At 38.2% G+C, this 20,379-nt stretch overlaps 1 protein-coding gene across 4 annotated transcripts in view; it reads right to left on the bottom strand.

Annotated features, from left to right (window-relative positions):
- Positions 1 to 20,379, bottom strand: part of brsk2a (BR serine/threonine kinase 2a) — a 182,919-nt gene that overhangs the window by 12,199 nt on the left and 150,341 nt on the right. For 3 of the 4 annotated variants that reach the window (XM_008411537.2, XM_017305357.1, XM_017305359.1), the window contains exons 6-14: positions 19,310 to 19,343; positions 19,128 to 19,196; positions 16,867 to 17,013; positions 12,832 to 12,863; positions 9,963 to 10,127; positions 8,830 to 8,927; positions 7,404 to 7,554; positions 6,088 to 6,153; positions 56 to 116 (exon numbers count right to left, since the gene is read on the bottom strand). In XM_008411537.2, coding sequence (XP_008409759.2) covers positions 56 to 116; positions 6,088 to 6,153; positions 7,404 to 7,554; positions 8,830 to 8,927; positions 9,963 to 10,127; positions 12,832 to 12,863; positions 16,867 to 17,013; positions 19,128 to 19,196; positions 19,310 to 19,343 — 823 coding nt within the window. The remainder of the gene's footprint in view (positions 1 to 55; positions 117 to 6,087; positions 6,154 to 7,403; positions 7,555 to 8,829; positions 8,928 to 9,962; positions 10,128 to 12,831; positions 12,864 to 16,866; positions 17,014 to 19,127; positions 19,197 to 19,309; positions 19,344 to 20,379) is intronic. The other variant, XM_017305358.1, reaches the window with a different exon arrangement.

Raw genomic sequence — 20,379 nt, 5'->3', positions numbered from 1 at the left:
AGTATGAGTGTGTTACAGAGTGTGTGAGTGATTGTGTCTGAGCTTTATGACTTACCCGTGGGCTGCTGAGGGGGCTGGTGGAGAGACCAGAAGAGGCTCCACTAATAGACCGCGACCTGTGGCAAAAACAAGCGACAACACACAAAGGAGCAGAGGTAATTTAAAGGATCAGCCTGTGGCCTGTAACGTGTTTCAGTAAACATATAGGGAGGGTGTGAGGCTGGTTTACATCCTACGTATTGTTTAGAAGGCACAATGGCACATTGCAGTTCACAGATGCAGCTGAAACCAGATGTCTGCGCATGCTGTGTAAAAAAACACATAGCCTTTCTTTCATACTGTTGGACATAAACTTCATTCCCAACAGAAACAGAAATTACAACTTTTTTTTTTCTAATTTATTGTGGGACAGTAAAAGAAAAGCAAATTGTGTGCCTTTGTATACAGTGTAAATAAATATCTGGATACAACCACATTTTGCTTGTAAGTGCTTCACACAACAGCTGATCTCACTAGGAGGGTAACTGCACTACAACAACAACAACAAAAAACACCAGCACCAACTTGACAATCTGCATTACTAACATCGACTCCAAACAATTAGTTGTACACCACTTATCCATTGGATTCAACTATATTGATGTGATAAATCCATGGCCAATTTTTTAGTCAACCATTCAAACTAGTTTTCCTCCTTTCGGCACATTAATAATAAAACAAACAAATTGTTTTTTTTTATGCCTTCGGGCATGCTAAGTATCTTGAGAAGCAGAATAAAAAGGAACATTTGGTTCAGTGCCATTTGTCATGTTTGTCATTTTCCTCACAGATGCCGTCAATAACCCCCAATGAGAAGAGTCTTGCTCAGAAATGAACAATCACAGCCCAATCTGTCTCCATCAAGCGCACACGCGTACGCACACAAACACACAGAAACAGGCGCCTGTCAACACTTGGAAACACCAGCTGCTCACTGTCACAACACTGTCCCTTTTTGTCATTCGGTCTAATAATACCCCCCTCCTCCTCTTTGGCTCGGTCGCTTCCTTTCTCTCTGCATCTCGGTGCCGATGCAGTTGTGAACATGTGGATGTACATGAATTGTTGTTTCCTTTTGTTAAAAAGAAATTTTAACAGCAGTTTTACTCTTCAGCACAACAGACAAAAATAATAAAAGGCCCCTTAAAAGCAACCATGTGAGAAAGCAAAATTTAGAAACACCCACAGCCGAGTTATATTTGTCAATCTTCCACTGTCCATTTTCAGAGAATTTTTTTTGCACGCATTCAGTCACACATGAGTAGGCGATGGTGAGATCATATTGGCAGGGATTTCTTGTTTCACTGTGTGGAGCAGACCAGACAGTTGCTATCATTTACATTGAGGTCCAACGGTCCACTGAGACATAGCCACGGTTGCTTACCCCTACAATGCTTGTAAACTTAATCTGAACGTGGCCAGAACTTCCGGCCATTTGGAGCATATTGTTCAGAGGCGCTCTGCATCTGTTAGTGTTGGACCAGCAGGTCTATAAAGCTTATGTTACAGATGGTTATGCTGTACAGTAATGGGCTGTCAGAGGCTCACCACTGCTTCACAGTAAAGATGAATTATTGTTGTTGTTGAGGGATTAATTTACAATGAACAGCACACACAATTTGCGAACCATTCATCATATATTAGAAAATCCAGACGCTACATCATTAAGTCATACATGACACACAGTGGGATCAACAGTTGCATGTTGTATGTCTGTGTATATGGCTTCTTGCTTGCCTTTAAAGCTGCTTCCATGCACATTGGTATATGCAGTATATACCAGTACTGGTTTGGACAAGAAAAAGGAGTTTCAAAGTATGTCATGTGGTACATTTAAATCGAAATAATATATCCTACTTTTTGAAAATGTGTATAAATTTAGACTCAGATGAGTGACATTCAGAGCTTCAAACCTGTTTTATTTTACAGGTTATGGAAACAGATAAGTCTATCTTAAACATTACTTGAAAAGGACATTGTTTCAAACTGAATTGTAAGTCTGAGGCACATCCCACTTATTAAACTATAAAAGGCACATGTTAAAATATTCATTTCTTTTTGTTTCATCTGCCGTTGGATCCCTCTCAGGTTAATTTTTTGACCTAATTTTGCATATGTGGAATTTACTTAAAGTACCAAAGTTAAATGTGGCATGTCTCAACCAAAGGTAAAGAATTTGTCTTTGAGTATTGCAATACCACAAATTAAGACACAAAACATTCAGTCAAGATTAAAAAGTGGTTTAAAAATGGGGAATAAGCTCATAATTAAGGTATGAGCTTATTGATACCTTACAAAGTTCTGTTTTCTAGATTGACACCTAAAATAATAATAAAAAAAAACTTTCAAAGTTTCCATGGCTTAAAGTAAATGGGGAAAGTTCAGTCTTTACTTTCTCTCTTCCTTTGTCACAGACTGTCCCACCAATGGAGATTCTCAACATGAGTAAATATTCATGTAAATCAACATATGGTTTAAATTCATTTCCTCCTCTGAGCCCTGAAAACCCCCTGAGGACTTGTGCATTAATATTCACAGCTTTGCAACGCAGAACAACCCCTGCAGTTTCTGCAGCAGATATCAGAGTAAAAGGTGTTTTATTTTTACTCATTTCAGCCTCTTAAGTAAATCTGAGTCTGTAACGACCAGGGGAGTCTAACTTATTACCACCGTTTAAGCTACTACGTTTGGACTGTATGAAACAACTAGAGCACATCTGTAGGAAAAAAAATTAAAAATCATTGATATTCTCTTCTTCGCAGCACAGCACTTTTCCATTTTCATTTCCATCTCATTAACCTCCCTTCATTTCTTCTTGCATGTTATTAGAATTCAAAGTTAAATCAATCGGATTTATCATGCTTTATATAAATTTTAAGCCCAGCTTCTGCATAAAATGGATAAAGTAGACATTCAGATGAGGATGCTGTCATTTCTATTAATATGCAATGCGGCCACAACTACATTTATCGCAAATCTATTCAATTACACTTCACAGAAAATATCAGATTTTAAGTGCTGAGCAAAATACTAGATACATCTCAGTATGAGCTTCCAGCATTTAGGTTGTGTAATTTAAAATAAAGCAGTTTCCTCTCTTTTTCATTCATTTTTGCTGCCGGAAACGTATCATGTCAAAACACATGTTTCAAAGTCAGCCCTCTCTCTGACAGCCTCTGATCTCAAGTTCTACGAATCTTCTGAGCTGTCGACAAAAGTTTGCTGTTGGGGCAAGATAAGGTTAGGTTCAGAGAAAGTCAGTTAAATCTTTGGACATTTCGCTGCTCTGTATGTTCTTCCCAGCACCAGTATCTTGTACGAGCGCACACACACACACACACACACACGCACGCACCCACGCACACACACAAACATCAGCACGATCAAACAAAGCAAAGACGAGCACAAGATAAAAGATGGAAAAGTTTGTTTTTTAGGAAGAAAAAAGAAGAGATTTGATTTGATTTGGAGGCAGAGGGGCTACGATATCGCAACCTTCCTCCTCCTCCAATTTCTATCAACTGATAGGAGGCCAGGCAGAGCAAAACTAGCAGCATTTCCACATTAGCATAGCAATTCCGCACTAACAGCAGGAGCGTTTGGGAATGAAGGTCAGCAGTACACGAGGGACAACTGGAAAGAGAGAAAAAGGTGTTTTAAGAGAGGGGAGAGGAGGTGTTCCTGGAGGAAAACTAGATGGAAGACTACAACTTACACCCAACTAATGTAGCATAGAAGAAAGATGCAGACAAGCTGTTTTTGTAAAATACAGGATTCTGATACAGATCTATTTCATATGCTGCCCCACGGGGTGAAGACAGGGTTTTTGCTCAATATTTACATAAATATAGAGCACAACATTTCTCACATGTTTCACTTGATTTTGCTTTAATATATTTTTTTCAAACTTTACCAACAAGTTTCTTCTGACTAGAATTGATATTAATGTGTGCTTTCTCCACATGAGTTACAGTAAGACTGTGTTAGAGACATAAAAGTTAATATGATGGCAAGAATGCCCTTTAACCTTAAAGACTTGGACCTCATAATTAAATAAAAATGTTCACAAAACTAGTGGAAACATGCAAAAAGCTGGTCAGGAGTTAGAAGGATTTGTTTGCTGTAATGCTAGTAGTGTTTTTTTTTTTTCTTGATTTTTGAGAATATGCCATTTTCAATGTGCCATTGTTGTACATAAAACTGCAAAAACAGAAGAAAAAAAAAAGAAATGCTTAATTTCTGTTTTTTTGTGTTTTTGTCCTTGGTGAGAAAATGTGTTTTTCCCCGTCAGTAACACATTTCTTGTTTGAAAGAATGTGCCTAAATCTAAATCTGCAAAGTTTATAAATAAGCTTAGGGTCATCTGTACATCTGTTAGATTTAGATTTAGTAATCTAAATTTAAATTATATGTAAAAATATATGTGAAATGAACTTATTGTAGTTTCTGTTTATTACAGAGGCTCAAAGCACAATTCTTACCTCAAGAAATTTTCTAATTTTTTTCACGTTATAACTGTAAACTATATACTATTGAGTTTGCGTGGAAGACCAACAAAAATTAGCATATTTATGTGAAGTTTCTTGTTTCTATTGTTATTTTTATTTCTTCTGAAAAGTGTGGAGGGCATTTGTATCTAAGACTTTGCAGAACTCCACTGTGAAGCAGTTAAAGCATTCATATACATATCTCCAGGTTTTCTGGGAACTGAAAATGTTGCTTATTCTTTGTAAAATAGGTAAAATATAGTCAGATTATATTTAAAGCTTCAGAAAACATCTAGTTCTCAGGTTTTGACACAATCTGCACTTTGAATGTACGTTTCAGATAATTCTGCTTTAGACTCCTCTATAACTTTAAACCTGACCTGTCAGCGGTGCTCCATTGTTTTTACTATATTATTTGTTCACTACATTTTACTTAGGTCAAAATCTACGACACTAAATTAAGGTTTTTGTTAAAGATGTTCTTCCACTTCTGGATTGTGTTTTTCTGCCCCACATAATCGAAATGAAACATAACTGTCATAAATATAGAGCACAGTGACATTGAGTCACCGTGTTGTGACTCAATGTGAGTGAACAATTTTAAGGAAAAGAAATGCTTTTGCAAGGTAGTGGGACTGGCGTAATTAAAGCTTAAATAAATCAGGGCAGTACTGAAATCTAGGTGCGCACTGAAACAGTTGAGTCAGGGCTAAACGCTGAATAAAGCAGTTCCTTAACTAATTCAAATGAAAACCAGATAATCCTGGAAACGCCTAAAGGAAAGGGATGGGAAGGAGGAGTTGATATAACAGAAAAAGAAGAATCATAAACTTAAATTCAAAGCCACTAAAGGAAAGGCTTTCCCACCCCCCCATAAAAATGAAAGTTATTAAAATGGATTTAAAACCTCCAAAGCGAATCCAACACATCTCACATTTGGTGAACAAAACAACAGACTTATGAATTAAATGCGCTTGTTTTGCACCACATCAGCCTTTCCCAGCGCTCTACTGGTCCAACTAACATTCACCAGTTTCATGTTATCACTCACTCTGATGCAATCGTCCCTGCCGTTACAAATGTCACTGCCCCTGAGCACAAATGTGTGGCATGATGATACATTCGCTGTTGAAATAAGACGTGGAAACGGATTTTTAAATCAGAGCGCTCAGCCTCGTGGGAGTGCGCTCCTGGCATGACTTCAGCATTTCCAAAATAGCAAAATGGAGAAATGTTCTGCATCGAGAGAAAGTAGGACACATTATGGTAGAACTGATTACGAGGGGAAGAGATAATTGAGTTAATGCCTGAACAAGTGGGGCTGTTGATACTGAGCCTCTGAATTCTAAATGTGCACCGATCTTCAGTTTTTAAAACTAAATTAATTAGGAGCTGAACTTTTTTAAACAATTACGCCTCATTGTTTTTGAAACAGAACTTTAAAGCCTGTCCCTTCAACACACAGGATCTCTGCATCTTTTTTCCTGTCCTTGCGTGGTGGGGGGGCGTGGAGCGAGTGGAGGGGGCGGGGGAGCATGTGGAAGTGAAGGCAAGCGAGTACCTTTCTTCTTTGCTGCATTTTGTTCTGGCATCAGGAATATCCAAGCTTTTACTGTACACTGAATTACTAGGATGAGACAGAAGAAAAAGTGAGCAGAGAGTCAGTCTCTGTTTATGTTTAGGTCTGCAGTGCAGTTTGTTGACACGGCTGCAAACTCACTGTCAGAGCAGCTGAAACATAAACCGGGCAGCGGGAATCCCCAGACAAAACAAAACACTCAGAAAGCGAGGAGTGTGTATTTGGTGCAACTCGCCAAATAAATAAAAAAAGGTCATTTATTTCAATAACGCCATTCAAAAAGGGAAATTTATATGTTATGGAGGTTCATTACAAATTACATGTTCAAACTTTTATTTTTATAAATGTTAATTAGGACTTACAAGCTGAATGAAAACCCAAAATTCACCTCAAATGTTAAATAAAACCAACAAAAAATTTTGTTTGTCGTTTTTAAAAGAGGTGTCAGCTTACAGAAAAGCAGACATTCGAAAAAGATATATCAACTTAATATTTTGTCAGTGCTTCTTTGGCATAACTTGCTGCATAAAAGCAGTGTAGCATGACGGCCAAATAAAAAGCTAAATTTACTTTCATCTGCGAGAGTGGACTACCACTGAGAAGTAGCCCCGTCCATTTTCTTTTTAGTTCTGAGCCAAAGACAATATTTCTGACGTTGTCTTTGGCTCAGGAGTGGTCTGAAAAGGGATGTGTTAGTTGTAACACATCCTGAATACAAGCCCAGACTTCATCTTTTCCAAATGTTTCTAATGGGGCTTGTTTATTTTTTTTCTGTTGATTGTGCAGCTTTCTCTATCACACTGTTTCCTTTCACTTAACTTTCCATTAATATAACTGGGTATGGCACTTTGAACAATTACCGTTTGTGGTTTGCCCTTTTTGTGACTAGTAGTTTTATTAACAGCTGTCCTTTAAAGACATTGTCTCTCTGTGCTGAAAGTGTTGTTGGACTCTTCATCTAATTAGATTTTTGTCTGTCTTCATGCAACTTGAAAGTAGTTGGGGTTTTGCCATAACTTTTTGAATTTCAAACAATCAGTCCTCGCCATGATTTTGTTCATAATATATGACAATATTTTTAAAATAAATAAAAAAATAATCTTTTTTGCTAGGCTTTATGTGATATTTTAATTTTCTGAGAAACAAAAGATGGGGTTTTCATTAGCTGTAAGCCACAATCATCAAAAAGATCAGAGATCATTTGTGATGAATGAGTTTCACTTTTTGAATCGCTGAAACATATTAACYTTATTGAGAGGCGCCTTCATTTCAAAACATACTGATTACTGCATGCATACCTTTGTCCATGTTGTGTCATGTCGATGGCTCTTCTGGCTGGTACTGGTGACCCGCCGTCAGTGACACTCAGAACCTCCATGGACTTCCTCTCTGGCCTCCTCTTGCCATGACGGTTCAACATTGGAGAGTCAACGCGCTTCTTTGGAGGATCTGTGTCAAGCAGAATAAAGAGAAATGCTAAGGAAGCACAAAACACCTGACATATCAGTGCAGGTAATGAGCAGTTTTGCATATGGCTTGTGTAAATGGAAGCGTTTGACTGATGTTTAGCGCTGTTCACACATTGACATTCTAACTAATAGAGAATAAGTAATGGTTTCCTTCCAGCCCTTGAACTAATGGCCACTGTATCGACTGTATCATATTCACTGAAGGAGGAGTCCATTTATCAAAATGTCAGCGTATCGCAGCAGATACGAACACACTGTTGTCAGAAACTAACCTAAGAAGGAATTTAAGGACAGAGAGAGCATCACCATCCCTGCTCAGACTTCTCTGACTAAAAATCAACCCCTTGATGTGATGCACCAATTTTATTTCATCAGATAATGTTTGACCTAAATGAGACGACAGCTTTTTGAAAACCCTGTTGATCCGTTCTATTTAAAGCCAGCGTTTTTCATTGAGAGAGTTATTCATTTTCAATAAACAAAAAGCTCTTTTCATCCGTTTATCGAAGAGCCAATCTAACGCTGCGTGAGCCGGAGCTGAACCAATTTCTTCTGATGGAGGAAAACACGGCAGGTTGGTTGAGCCACAAAAAGCATCCATGAGTTAGACTTTCCAAAAAATTATGTAAATTAGTTTTTTTGTTTGAATATAAACAGCTGTTTGAAAATAAAAACCCACGATTTCAATATTGGTATTGCATAAACACATAAAAATAACATTATTTCTGACAGTCGTCGTAAGCCAAAAATAATTGTGCTTCCAAAGAAACCTGCATGTAAAACAGTTTGTTTCTGATCTCATTGTCTGAACATTTTCTCTGTTATTTAACTGGTCAGACTTTGGTCAGTTTTCCTAGAGCAGGCAGGCCCACCCTAAGTCATTCAGAGCACTTGAAAGTAGTTGAGGTTTTGCCACTTTGCCACCGGTTAGGGTTCACCTACTTTGAAATGTTGAATGGCAGATTATTAGCCACACAACAGTTCATTAGAAAAACAAATCCAAAACTTTGTACTGTTTTATTTAAAGTTTAACTTATACCCAAATTACCTTTCTTTTGCAGAAAAGCTTTTAAAATGCATTACTTACGGGTTTTCTATCTTTATGTTTCAGAGTTAATTTTAACATTTTTGTTTAAATTCATTTATGCATTAGTTGGCATAAAAAGCCGTCTCAATGCTGGCACCTTTAGATCAAAGCAGTTGAATTCTCCTATTGCTTTAAAACTTTACAGCACAAAACAAATCTTGGACTCACCAATCTCGTTGCGAGGAGGAAGGTTCTGATCCTCTTGACTGGGGTATCTCTCCTTACGATCAAGTAACAAGAAGTAAATCATCTTCTCTTGGTTTTCACTGCAAAGGGGTAATATTCAATTAAAAAGAAAGCCAACTACTACACTTTTTTAACAGATGTAAAGCAAAATTGCCTTGAAAGTGTCTTCAATCGTTCCTATTATCTGACTGAAATGTTAGCAATTTAAATAAATAAACGTGAGATTAAAGTACACATCCCCACACTGTGATTAATGTCCTTTAATCCTTTTTTGTGTGCACAGTAAAATAGCTGATAAATTGTTTTCATCTTTAAAATAAAAGTTTAGTTTTACAGATCATTAAGCATTCATATCATAGCATACACATATGTTCTTTAGCATGTTCATCCATATTTCAACATACAGTGTGTGCTGGTAGCCATCGAGTCCAATGAAAGTATGAAAAGATCACAAGTTCGACCTTTACTTTCTTTGCAAATCAGGAAACCTAATGTCTTTAGCCTCTGTGCTGCACTCTCTATGCAAAATACCCAGGGAATAGGCCTCTATAATAAAGACAGATTGGAAAGCAGTGGGAGGCAAAGAGACAAGGACCTGCAACTTCAGCTAAAATGAAGCAGGGGAAGGGAAATGGAGACCACGGATTTTCCTCCCATGCAGCACAATTACAAAATTTTCCCAGGAGAAAAGAAGCAAATGGAGGAGTTGGAGCCAAAGCATAGTGAGAGAGTAGATCCAGTTTAGCATTAAAAGAGGAGGGATGAGCCAAATAAAGAACTGAAAGAGTAGTGGGTTCATATTTACAGCAGACATGAATGTAAATGCATTTTCACAGAAAAAAAACAAAACAAAACAGGATAGACTCAGCGGGACATCTCAAAAAYGAGTCTGTAGTGAAAACCAAGACAAGTTTGGAAAAGAAGTATCCAGCAGCAAGTAATGTAAGCACCGTGTGATAACAGTTAAGTGATCCATGGTTTCTGACATACAAGCCGACAGCTTCGCAAGATTTTGTAAGAGCCAGTGAAAAACCGAAGCTGAGTGTGCAAGCAGGACCCAAGACCACACTCATCAACTACAGATCCCTCTCTCTTTTGAACCTCCATTCACTCACTCATCTGAGAGCAGGTCTTTCAGGAGCTTGTTTTTGTCTCTGAAGCAGCCCAAGGAGTGCATGCTGTCCAGTACGTCTGGGTCGATGTCGTCTGCAGAAGGCAGGCTGCGGATTGTTACCTTTCTGGGCACAGGCTGCTCTGGCTCGGGTTCATTTTTGCCACCACTAATAATGCAAAAAACAAACAAACAAACAAAAAAACAGCAACAAATCATGGTCAGCTTCTTGTGCGTGTGTGAGTCCATTTTCACTTATAAAGGTATTTATCATATTCCTTTACAATTGTACAAAGAAAAATGCAATATGTCAAGATTTTAATATCCGTTTCTTGCATAGCTGATCATTTTGCCAATTAAGATATTTCTCCAAAATTAGCCCTACATGATAATAAGTACATGGGTAATCCTGCTCATTTGACAAGTATGCTGTCGAGATATGCAGGCTGCCTTTCTCAGTGATGCTCACTTTACAAACTTAGCTTCCACGATATTATGCAATTCCCCTAAAACACCCAGACATGTCACTTTTCCCCCATCTTTTTTTTCTGCCTGTCTCCAGGGAGAACGCAGGCAGGCCTCAACAAGAAAGGCGAAATTATGCCGACACCATTTTCCAGAAGATTTCCGTTTTAGTTCTCAATTCCAACAAAACACAATGAGAAATGCTGTGTTCTTTTCTACAAACATGCCAATACACACAGACATTTAGACAGATTTGACTCAATATGCTCCTCATTACTTCTTTCCTGAATCTATTATTTTTCATCTGGTGAGCTCACTGAAGCAGAAACCCCATCGGCAGCTATTAAAATAACACGTCCTCTGTTATCTCTATGCGCTGAACTTGTGAAGTAGATCTAAATTAACGCCTTAACTAACTTCCCTTTCTACCGTTTCGCTGTGTTTATATAAAATATACTTGCATAATGAGACAGTCACTCTTTTTTTCACCGAAACATGTTTACAAGTAATGTTTCTCAAGTCAAAGTAAAGTCTTAAGTCATCGAGGGGACAAGTCAAAGCCACATCTCAAGTCTCAGTGGCTGAAATAAATATTCTCATTTAGTCTCTACCCTGTCGCTGTAGGTAAGAAAACAGTTTTATCCTATTTGTCCTTAAGGCTAATTAAAAAATATACATTCTGAATCTCATTAACGTTTCAAATTAAGAAGCAAAAGCTGTTACAACTTGCTTAGTAGACGTAGATATTTTAATAAAACTTGGCATTGGTGTCTTAATAAGGGCCAAAATGGAGGGATATTCACTCTTTCATGAGAGTCATGAGGTCTTCTGTCATGCAGCACATTATTTTTACTGCCTATTGTTTAATGCACAAGTTACAAGACTGCATTATAGACTACACAACAGTTTCATAAACTAGTGAATCTTTGTTTTCTTGTCATTTTCACCAGGATAAAACATTATTACCATAAAAAAAGAAACTGTACTGTCAGCTGCAGCTTCCTGTATGTCATTTGACTTTCACTGCAGGCTGAGAGAAGAATACTACTCTTTAAATGTTTTCTGACGTCCAGTACAATGAGCTAAGTTTATGAAGCTTCACTGGTCTGCCTGTAATCTTTGCCGCAGCTTAAAATCATTATAAGCAGATAAAATAAAAAAAACAGGGTTCTGTTGAAGGCTGTGGCTGCCTGTGTTGAGTCAGAAATCTTTAGAAGCAGATGCAGGTTTCAGGTGATCTGTTTTTTGGAATATTACAATTACTTTTTTAACCGAGCTAACCCCGTGTTGGAGCATGAGCTGACCCCCAGGCACTCTAGATACTGATAATTGTGAATATAATTATAGTACTAATGTAATACATTTAAATAATTGCCTTGATTCATTTTATTGTAGAATGGGACTAGGAGCTAGAATCAACAAGTGCTTAATCTTAAATTACTTGTGCCATTACGGGGATCAAAAATCCTGAGTGGAACTTCAATTATTTCAGACCCAAATAAACTAAGGCAAATTAACTCATAATTTTTCAAATGGAAAACCTGCATATAAGGCAACAGTCTTTACTCAAAGAGGCAACATATGGATTGTTCACAGCAATTTAATCATATATTTATCCATGGTTGCTGAGACTGTTGTGATAAATGAATCATGGAAATTCATGATTCATGTACTCATTACTATAATATAATTGTACGATTTATTTTATTCAGATTAGTCACCTGAAATGTACTAAAATGATCAGACAGAAAGAAAGCAAACTTCTGCACTGACAAAAACTCTTATTAGGGTAATTTCAAGTCACAATTCTTGGCTCTTATTGTTTCTTTTTTTTAACATTCTAGTTGTTTGCATAATCCAGCAATCATAGATAAGGAGCTCAGAGGAGTTTTATTTTGTTTCAGTGATTCTTCATTTAAACTAACAAAAGTTTGTCCTAAAACTAAATCATTAAGTTCAATTAGGTAGCCGCAAAAATTCTCATTATGCAAGTTTCTTTTATTTTAATTAGTGTAAATCATATTCTCAGAAATGAAATATGCTTCCATTTGTGAACAAGAGTTCTCTAAATGTTATTTTATGATTTATATTAATACAGTGGATATATTGTACTTTTAGTATAAAACAATAGGGCAAACTTAGGTTAGACTGGTTTAGTTTCCACATCCCAGCATGTTCCCTCAGGCTTTCTCCTTGTTCACTTGACCATATGCTTCAAATTTCCTTTCATGCACTACCAATTTACCCCCATGTCCCCGAGAGTGAAGTCATGCCCTGCATAAATGTACTCTTGTGTACATAGCTGAAGCTCGGTCATTTTTCATGCAGAAGCTCCCTTCAGGTGCAGAATAGTCTAACGAAGGATGAAATTGGGGGCGTAAAAACCTGGTTAAAGGATGAGAACTTACATGTACCACGAGTGCTTCTGGATTTTTTCTAACTGTAAAAAAAAAGAAAAGAAAAGAAAAAAACATTAGTGTACAATTAAATTCTTGTGACATTGTCTCATGATAAAAAATAATCAGATGTGGGGTCAGAATTGAGAAAAAGGAGATGTTAGACAGTGTTAGTTATGTCACTTTAACCCAAATATTGCAGGAAAACACAACTTCATTGTTAATCTACTTTTAAAAAGTAGGCACAAGGGAAAAAAAAATTATACTGATATAAAGAGAGATGAAGAGACGTTGAGCCATGAATTAGGAAGACAGACGACACAACTGAGCTTAAAACACACACACTGCTGATCCTGCCAATGTTCTGGTCTGGACAAGAATCTTCCATCGTCATTCTTTTTCCATTTCTCTCAAGTTTTACAAGATTTGCTTCCCCTCTTAATCCCGCTGCTGATGTAAATTGCTAGAGAGCCAAAAGCAAAGAGAGGCGGAAACAGCGAGCCAAAGGGCAACAAAGGAAGACGTCTGCCTCAATGACTCCTCCTTTCTTCAACTGGCCACAGACAGAAACAAGATCAATGTCACTGCTGGGACTTTTTAATTTGCTCATGCTGCTGTTGTAGAACCACAGGAGATGCACAGAGCAAGTCTAATTATTGTCACTCATTCAGAGTTCATGTGTATATGTCTCCATCAATGTCTTGATCGTCCCCGCGTCCCACAGGACCTACCTCCGTGTGGCAGAACTGATAAATGACTGTGTGAGATATTGGAGCAATCAGAGAGGCTTTCAGGCTGGTTAGCGAGTTTCAGTGACTGGTGTATGCCTCCGCAGAGGTCATGGTATCGACAGAGATATCCTGGCTATCAGATACAGGCCAGTGGGTGACCTACTCTCGCTGCATTTTATTGGGGGCCTGGAGGCAAGATGGAGATATGACGCACAGTAATGTGGTTTGAAGTAAAAAGTACCATTAACTGCACATGACCATTACATATTGAGGGAAAGCCTATCTGGTTGTGTACAGTACTTCTTTTGCCTTTTTAGAAATTTTATCATTTATTTTATTTTATTTTTTTTGCTTGGTTGGCTTGGATAGGAAATTTTTACTCCAGTTTTCTAAAAGAAGAACTGGAGAAAAGTGGTTACTCCATCTAAAAAAAAGACTTCTTGCGTCTCATTTTCAGAGCACCTGTTCAGTGTTTCAGTGCTTTCAATCTTTTAGGATGATATTTGTCCCAAAAGGTTTACAGTAGTTTTATTTGACTCAAAACATGAAACTATTCAAAACTGACAAATATATCTTTAGAACAAAATGATAAAGCTATGTTTTAGGTGAGGTGTTGTCAAATCTTAGCAGTTTTCTCTCTGTGAAGAAGACTTGTCTGCCTTCGGGAAAAGTAGATAGACAAGACTAAAGTGGTCTAAACATCAGCGTTCAATGAGTTCAGCTGAATGCTCAGATTTCTATCCATCCATCCATTTTCTTTACACCCTTGTCCCTTAGTGGAGTGGGAGGGTTTCTGGTGCCTAACTCCAGCTAACGTTCCGGGCGAGAGGCAGGGTCACCCTGGACAGGTCGCCAGTCTGTCGTAGAGCAACACAGAGACACACAGGACAAACAACCATGCACACACATTCACACTTAGGGAGAATTCAGAGAGACCAATTAACCTGGCAGTCATGTTTTTGGACTGTGGGAGGAAGCCGGAGTACCCTGAGAAAACCCACGCATACACAGGGAGAACATGCAAACTCCATGCAGAAAGACCCCAGGTTGGGAATCGAACCCAGGACCTTCTTGCTACAAGGCAACAGCTCTACCAAACGCACCACTGTGCAGCCTCAGATTTCTGTCAAATTTCTATTGTGTCTCTCATGCTTTAAGAAGAACTTATCTATTCAACAAGAAAATAGGTAATAAATATTTATACTGATATTTTAATGGCTGCAGAAAGCATTATGGACATATTACTTACTGTACTTACTGACACTGGCACCACTGTGACAAAAGTTCTCAAGTTGTTGCTCAAACAGAGAAAAGGGGATGCAGACTGGGTGGGTGTGTGATAAATTAGGCTTTTCCTTGAAACTGAAGTGTACACAAGCTACATTTCAGCCCCCGCTAAAAGGCTTCAAATCTGTATTAATTTCCCCCTCTCATGTCGCAAAGATCAATATTAGATCATTATTCAAACTTCTTTTTTTTCTGTCAGATAGCTTTAATGACAGAACATGAAGAGCAGTATTACTCTATTTCAGGAAGAGATTCTGTAACAATTCAGCTATTAGAAGTTTTAAATAGTCCTATTAATGTCTGAACACCAAATCATGTGATTTGAGTTTAAGTTATCTGACCTGACACACAAAACTATGACTTCATTTACTCTAGTTCTCGCAACCTTTAAAGTGTATCTTCCACATGGGGCCATTTTCTGTCTGGGATGATTAACTGTTTTAATGAGGTACTGTGTACTTTGACTACAGAGCACAAGACAATCGTAATACCCACTGGTCTCTGGATGACTAACCACACAGAGAAAGTTGAGAAAGTTCTTATTGTTGTGAAGCCTTTGCTTTGTGAGATGTGATCTTTCATGCATCAGCAAGCAAAATCTAATTAACAAAAGCAAACAGACAGTTGCATGATTACCCTGTAAATGGATCCATCAAACTGTCATGAAGAAAATCAAGAATAAACAAGCCCTCGCCAAATAACCTCAGACCCCCTCTTGTTTTGCTGTCTGCCCTTGGGTGTTCTTGCCTCATGTGTGACTTGGTGCTCACCACTTATCTTTAAGGATTCTTACTCTGAAAAGCTATTTGACATTCTGTGAGGTTACAACACATCCTCTGAGCTCCGTTTGGAGTTAGGAGCGGGAGCTGACAGATACCATATTCTCTCCCAGCAGTTTGGTCTTAGTGTAACCCTTTATCGAGGACACTGCTGTTTTCTGGTGGGCATATCCAGGGATCTCAGGGTGACCTGCCCTCATCTGAGAGAGGGGAGATGAGAATAAGCAAAACAGTGCGCATACAGCATAACAAAGAGGTGTATTTTTTATTTATTTTATTTTTATTTTTTTAGCTCATGTAGCTAAAACACTTGCAAATAGAATATACCTTTTTTAAAATACAGAATTTCTTTTTTATTTGCTCTAAAATGTTGTCATTGCGCTTGAAGTTATTCTGACAATGTGAAAGATAAAGCTACGGCAAAAGGAAATGGAGCAGCAACATTTACCAACTGCGGTGTCTCCGCATTTCCTCACAGGCACGAGGATGAAAACTGTTGCACTGATTCATAAAGATACCGGAGCGCCTCGAGAGGGTGTGTGCATGCAGAATGTGTATAAAAAGCTGCCGCTTCATTTTACGGTGTGCAGCCATAGTGGCAATGTGCAAAAAGACGTTCTGGTCAGATGAAATGCATACTTTACTTTTTGGGATACAAAATGCTAGAGATGGCAAAAAACCAACACCAAATACACATTTCTCACTTTCAAACATTGTCATCTTTAGAGATGCTTTTCTCAAACATGGACAGGAAAAGTGGAAGGAATTGTTAATCACCAAAAAAAAAAAAAAAAAAACTAGGGAAACTGTTCACCTACCAGGAAGACCACAGCCACCGCTTTGTTTTTAGATCAGTTTATATTCACACATTTAGACCTAAATCCAAACAATATGTTACAGGTCGCTGCAGTAAAAGGTGGTCCCACACAGACTCAGTTTGCTAAATACAAATGAACACCACACTTTTCTAAATTGAACATGCAGAACATTTAGTAAACAATGCAACCTTTTCTATTAACTTCTAAATTATGAACTAATTTGTGTCGGTATATCACAAAATCCTAAAACGCATTGAAAGTTGTAGTTATAATCTAGCAACTAATGTAATGTAATAGGAAAAGTCCTTCCACAAACTGGTAACTTCCATGGATTAACACAAATATGCCAAATTGAAACTGGATAAAAATAATTTAAAAAAATAAAACACAAAAACATAAAATTAACCATTTGCGCCTATAAAATGAACTGACCGTTAGTCTTTTGGATGCGTCTACTTCAATCATGCCACGCAGAAGGTTCTGACAGTCTGGAGGAATAAAATGTGGCATGTGAAACACTCCCAACTTCACTTTCTCCAGAAGATTCCTTAGGTTGTCATCATCGAACGGCAGGGCGCCCTGAGGAAGCAAGCAAGCAGAGAATCAGTTGAGGCAGTCAGCAAAAAGGGGAAAAGGGGGGGGGGGAATCAGTTTGTAGCATGTAATAATACATTTTATTTATAAACCGCTTCTCGAGACACTCATAGATGCTGAAATAGATAAATAACAACCTTCAACAAAGTGTAATTTGAAAGACGAAAAAGATAACTGATCTGCAATGCTACCAAGCAAGCAAGCAAACAAACAAACAAAAATCTTATAAGTCTCAAAGAATAGTTTCCCCCAACTCCAATTATTAAATTTTCACAGTAGAACATTCCGTTAAATGCAAAGCAAAACAAACAAACAAAAAAACCAGCAGGGAGCTGAAAATGGGTCTTTTCTAATAATTGCCCTGATTTCTCGTTTACCTCATTCGTTTGGCATTCTTTCATCAGAGTCATTTATCAAAGAGAACTGACACCTCACAGATGTGGCTGTGTGATGAATGGCAGCCTCCATCAGAGGACAAGATGGAGGAGAGGAAACCGGCAGGAAAGACAGACAGATTGGCTGACAAATGAAGAGTAAGTGGGGGGCGGGGGCAGGAAAGGGTAGACTTGTGTAACAGATGATCTGAGTGCAGAGTAACTGCTGGGGAGTATCTCTGTCTCCCACAATCAGACAAATGGTTATCTCCAAGCCAGAGAGCAGGAGGAAACAGAAGAACAATTCAAGTATTTCTACAGACAAACAGCGGCCACACGAGAAAAAGAAAAAACAAAACAAAAAAAAAACAAACTTTTTTTGGTGTGAAAGAAAGGTCAAGATCAGAAAACAGTAAACATTCTCAGGTTTACGGTTTACATACCAAAAGTTTGTCTGAGACAGTAATACGGAGTAGAAGAAGCAAAAGAAGAGAGAAATACACAAAGCCTGTAGCAAAAAGTTGCCATGTCAGTGTTGATATTTATTTTGGGCTCCCTTCTTTCAGCTTGGCTACATGAATTATTTATTAGGCAGAAGTGTGCAGGAACTCCAGTACAGCAGTTAATGCAACAAAGCTCAAAGGGGTGTATGGCTGGGGGACCCACAGACATAATGTAGCTGGAGAATAGATCGTATTTTAGATACCGCAATGTGTTTGGATGCAAGATAAGACCTGAAAAGACGCTTTGGATTGCAATTGAGTAAACGTAATGTGTTTGACATTTTGGGAGAAGAGCTTGGAAGAAGTTGTAACCATAAACTTCGATGTATTTTATCTGGATTTTATGTGATTGACCAACACAACGTATTGCACAATTGAGGCGCACAAGGTAACACATTTCCTATTCATGTTTTTTACAAAGAAAAAACTGGAGAAAAAAAAATTGGAAAACATTTTTCTATTACTGATTTTTACTCCTAGGACCCCAAATGATAAAAGTTCAAGTAATTGCTTTCAAAAGTCACCAAGTCAGTAAAAGAAAGGTTGGCTATAAATAATTTGATCAAATCTCTCCTGAAGACAGGTGAGATTTGTTAGAGGACGTTGCATCATGAAGACCAAGGAACACGCCAGACAGGTTGGGAATAAAGTGATACTGAACGGCTTTTGTCATAAAACAATATGCAATTGCCAACATTATGCCAAAAATATAAAATATTCCACAACTTCAGAAAGGCACGTAATTTCAGGCAAGTAGAGCAATAATCAGACTCAAAACCAAAAGTCTCTTGGTAGCGGCCATTAGTTGTGCACTGAGCAAAGATATTATTCAAAGAAATCTATAAAAAGTCCAGAGAGACCAGAATACAACTTGTTGGACCACATGCAAAACACTGTGTGGTGGGAAACCAACACCATAAATCATTCTGAACACACCAAACCCACAGGGAAACTGGTGGGGATGAAACAGTTAAACACAGGACACTTCAGGAAGAAAACCTTAGTGGCTCTAAACAATGTGAGACAGGGATGAAAGTTTAATTTCTAGCAGGGTAACATCTAAAAGTCTACTCATTCAAGTTGTATTCCTTGACTACTTTACAGAAAAAAGTACAACATTTCAGAGACCCGAAGGAAATCATGCTGACCAGTAGCCCTACAGACTTTCCCCTGCCCTTCAATCTGGTTTCCATCGCTCAGTAAGGAAAGAGTTGGGACTCACCACTAAAAGAGCAAAAAGAATGACCCCACAGCTCCAGACATCTGCTTTCCTCCCATCGTACTTCTCTCCCTGAAGGAAAGAGGATTTGTTTATCAAGTTCGGACAGGGTTGTTGACATTACCAACATTTTTAATAAAAAAATGAATACATTAATGCAGAGGAGTGAAAAAAAAATCTCTTACCCTTATGACTTCTGGGCATGCATAGTGTGGCGATCTGGGAAACAGAAAAACAGCTTAAAAAAACAAACTAAACAAACAAGAGGAGAAAAGTCAACAGACTCTAAGTAAGTCAGTAATGCAGTCTGATAAACAAACAGTTCTCTAAAACACATTAGGTAGTAAAGATATCCACTGGACACAGATCAAGGTGCTTTCCACGGTTTAGAAATCCTGAGGGTGTTCGGTTGTCGTCCTCCTGCTTTCTCAGTCAAGGGCATCTTCCGACAGCAGACGGTAACCAGACCCACTAATCTTTACAGCCTCTGGATGGCCTGACAGTAAAGCCAATGACTAGATTGACACATCAATATCATATGAAGATTTATGGAGCGAGCCCACTAAAACTCCTCTATAATCCTGCAGCTGCAGCTATGGAGTAAACTTGTTATTCCTTCTATAAATTTCTGCAGAACTATGACATTCCCGTGTTTCAAAATGAATTAACTTGGAGTAAAAAATAAGACCTCTGCATCACGCTGTAATTAGCTTCATTATACAGCCTGTTACAAACTATTCACTTGTCTACTTAAACCTCTGAACCCTTTGAGATGTGTCCTCCGCAGCTCCGTCTCCTTCTGTGTAGTGCCAGGGTAGCTGACGTTAACGAAGGCCCGTCAGGGCTGTTTTCTTGTAAACTCATAAATACTAGCCTTGATGACCCGACTCCTTGAGCTGTCACAAAACTGGCCAATCACACCACCAGCACTTCAATGGGGTAAGTTCACATATGAGCCTATGCAAATATGCCCTTCCTGATTTGAAGTGCCACAGTGCACAATGCATTTAAGTAGGAAGGCGAAAAGAAAGACATTTGTAGTATCAATGTCTCATGAGCATCACAGCATGCAAACCACAACTGGAATCTGCATAAATATACACTTGTTATTTAAAGGTTGATCACAGTGCAGAGGAGAAAACAAAAAAAAAGTCTTAGATTAATCCTTTATTAGTGTTAGAAGAAGAAAAAAAAATGTCGCAAAGATATATCAGCAACACATGTGCAGATTGCCTTCTCCCTGATCCGTTCTGGC

This window comes from Poecilia reticulata, linkage group LG6 (assembly GCF_000633615.1).
Source record: "Poecilia reticulata strain Guanapo linkage group LG6, Guppy_female_1.0+MT, whole genome shotgun sequence".
Classification (NCBI taxonomy): domain Eukaryota; kingdom Metazoa; phylum Chordata; class Actinopteri; order Cyprinodontiformes; family Poeciliidae; genus Poecilia; species Poecilia reticulata.
This window is presented reverse-complemented; position numbering and strand designations above follow the sequence as displayed.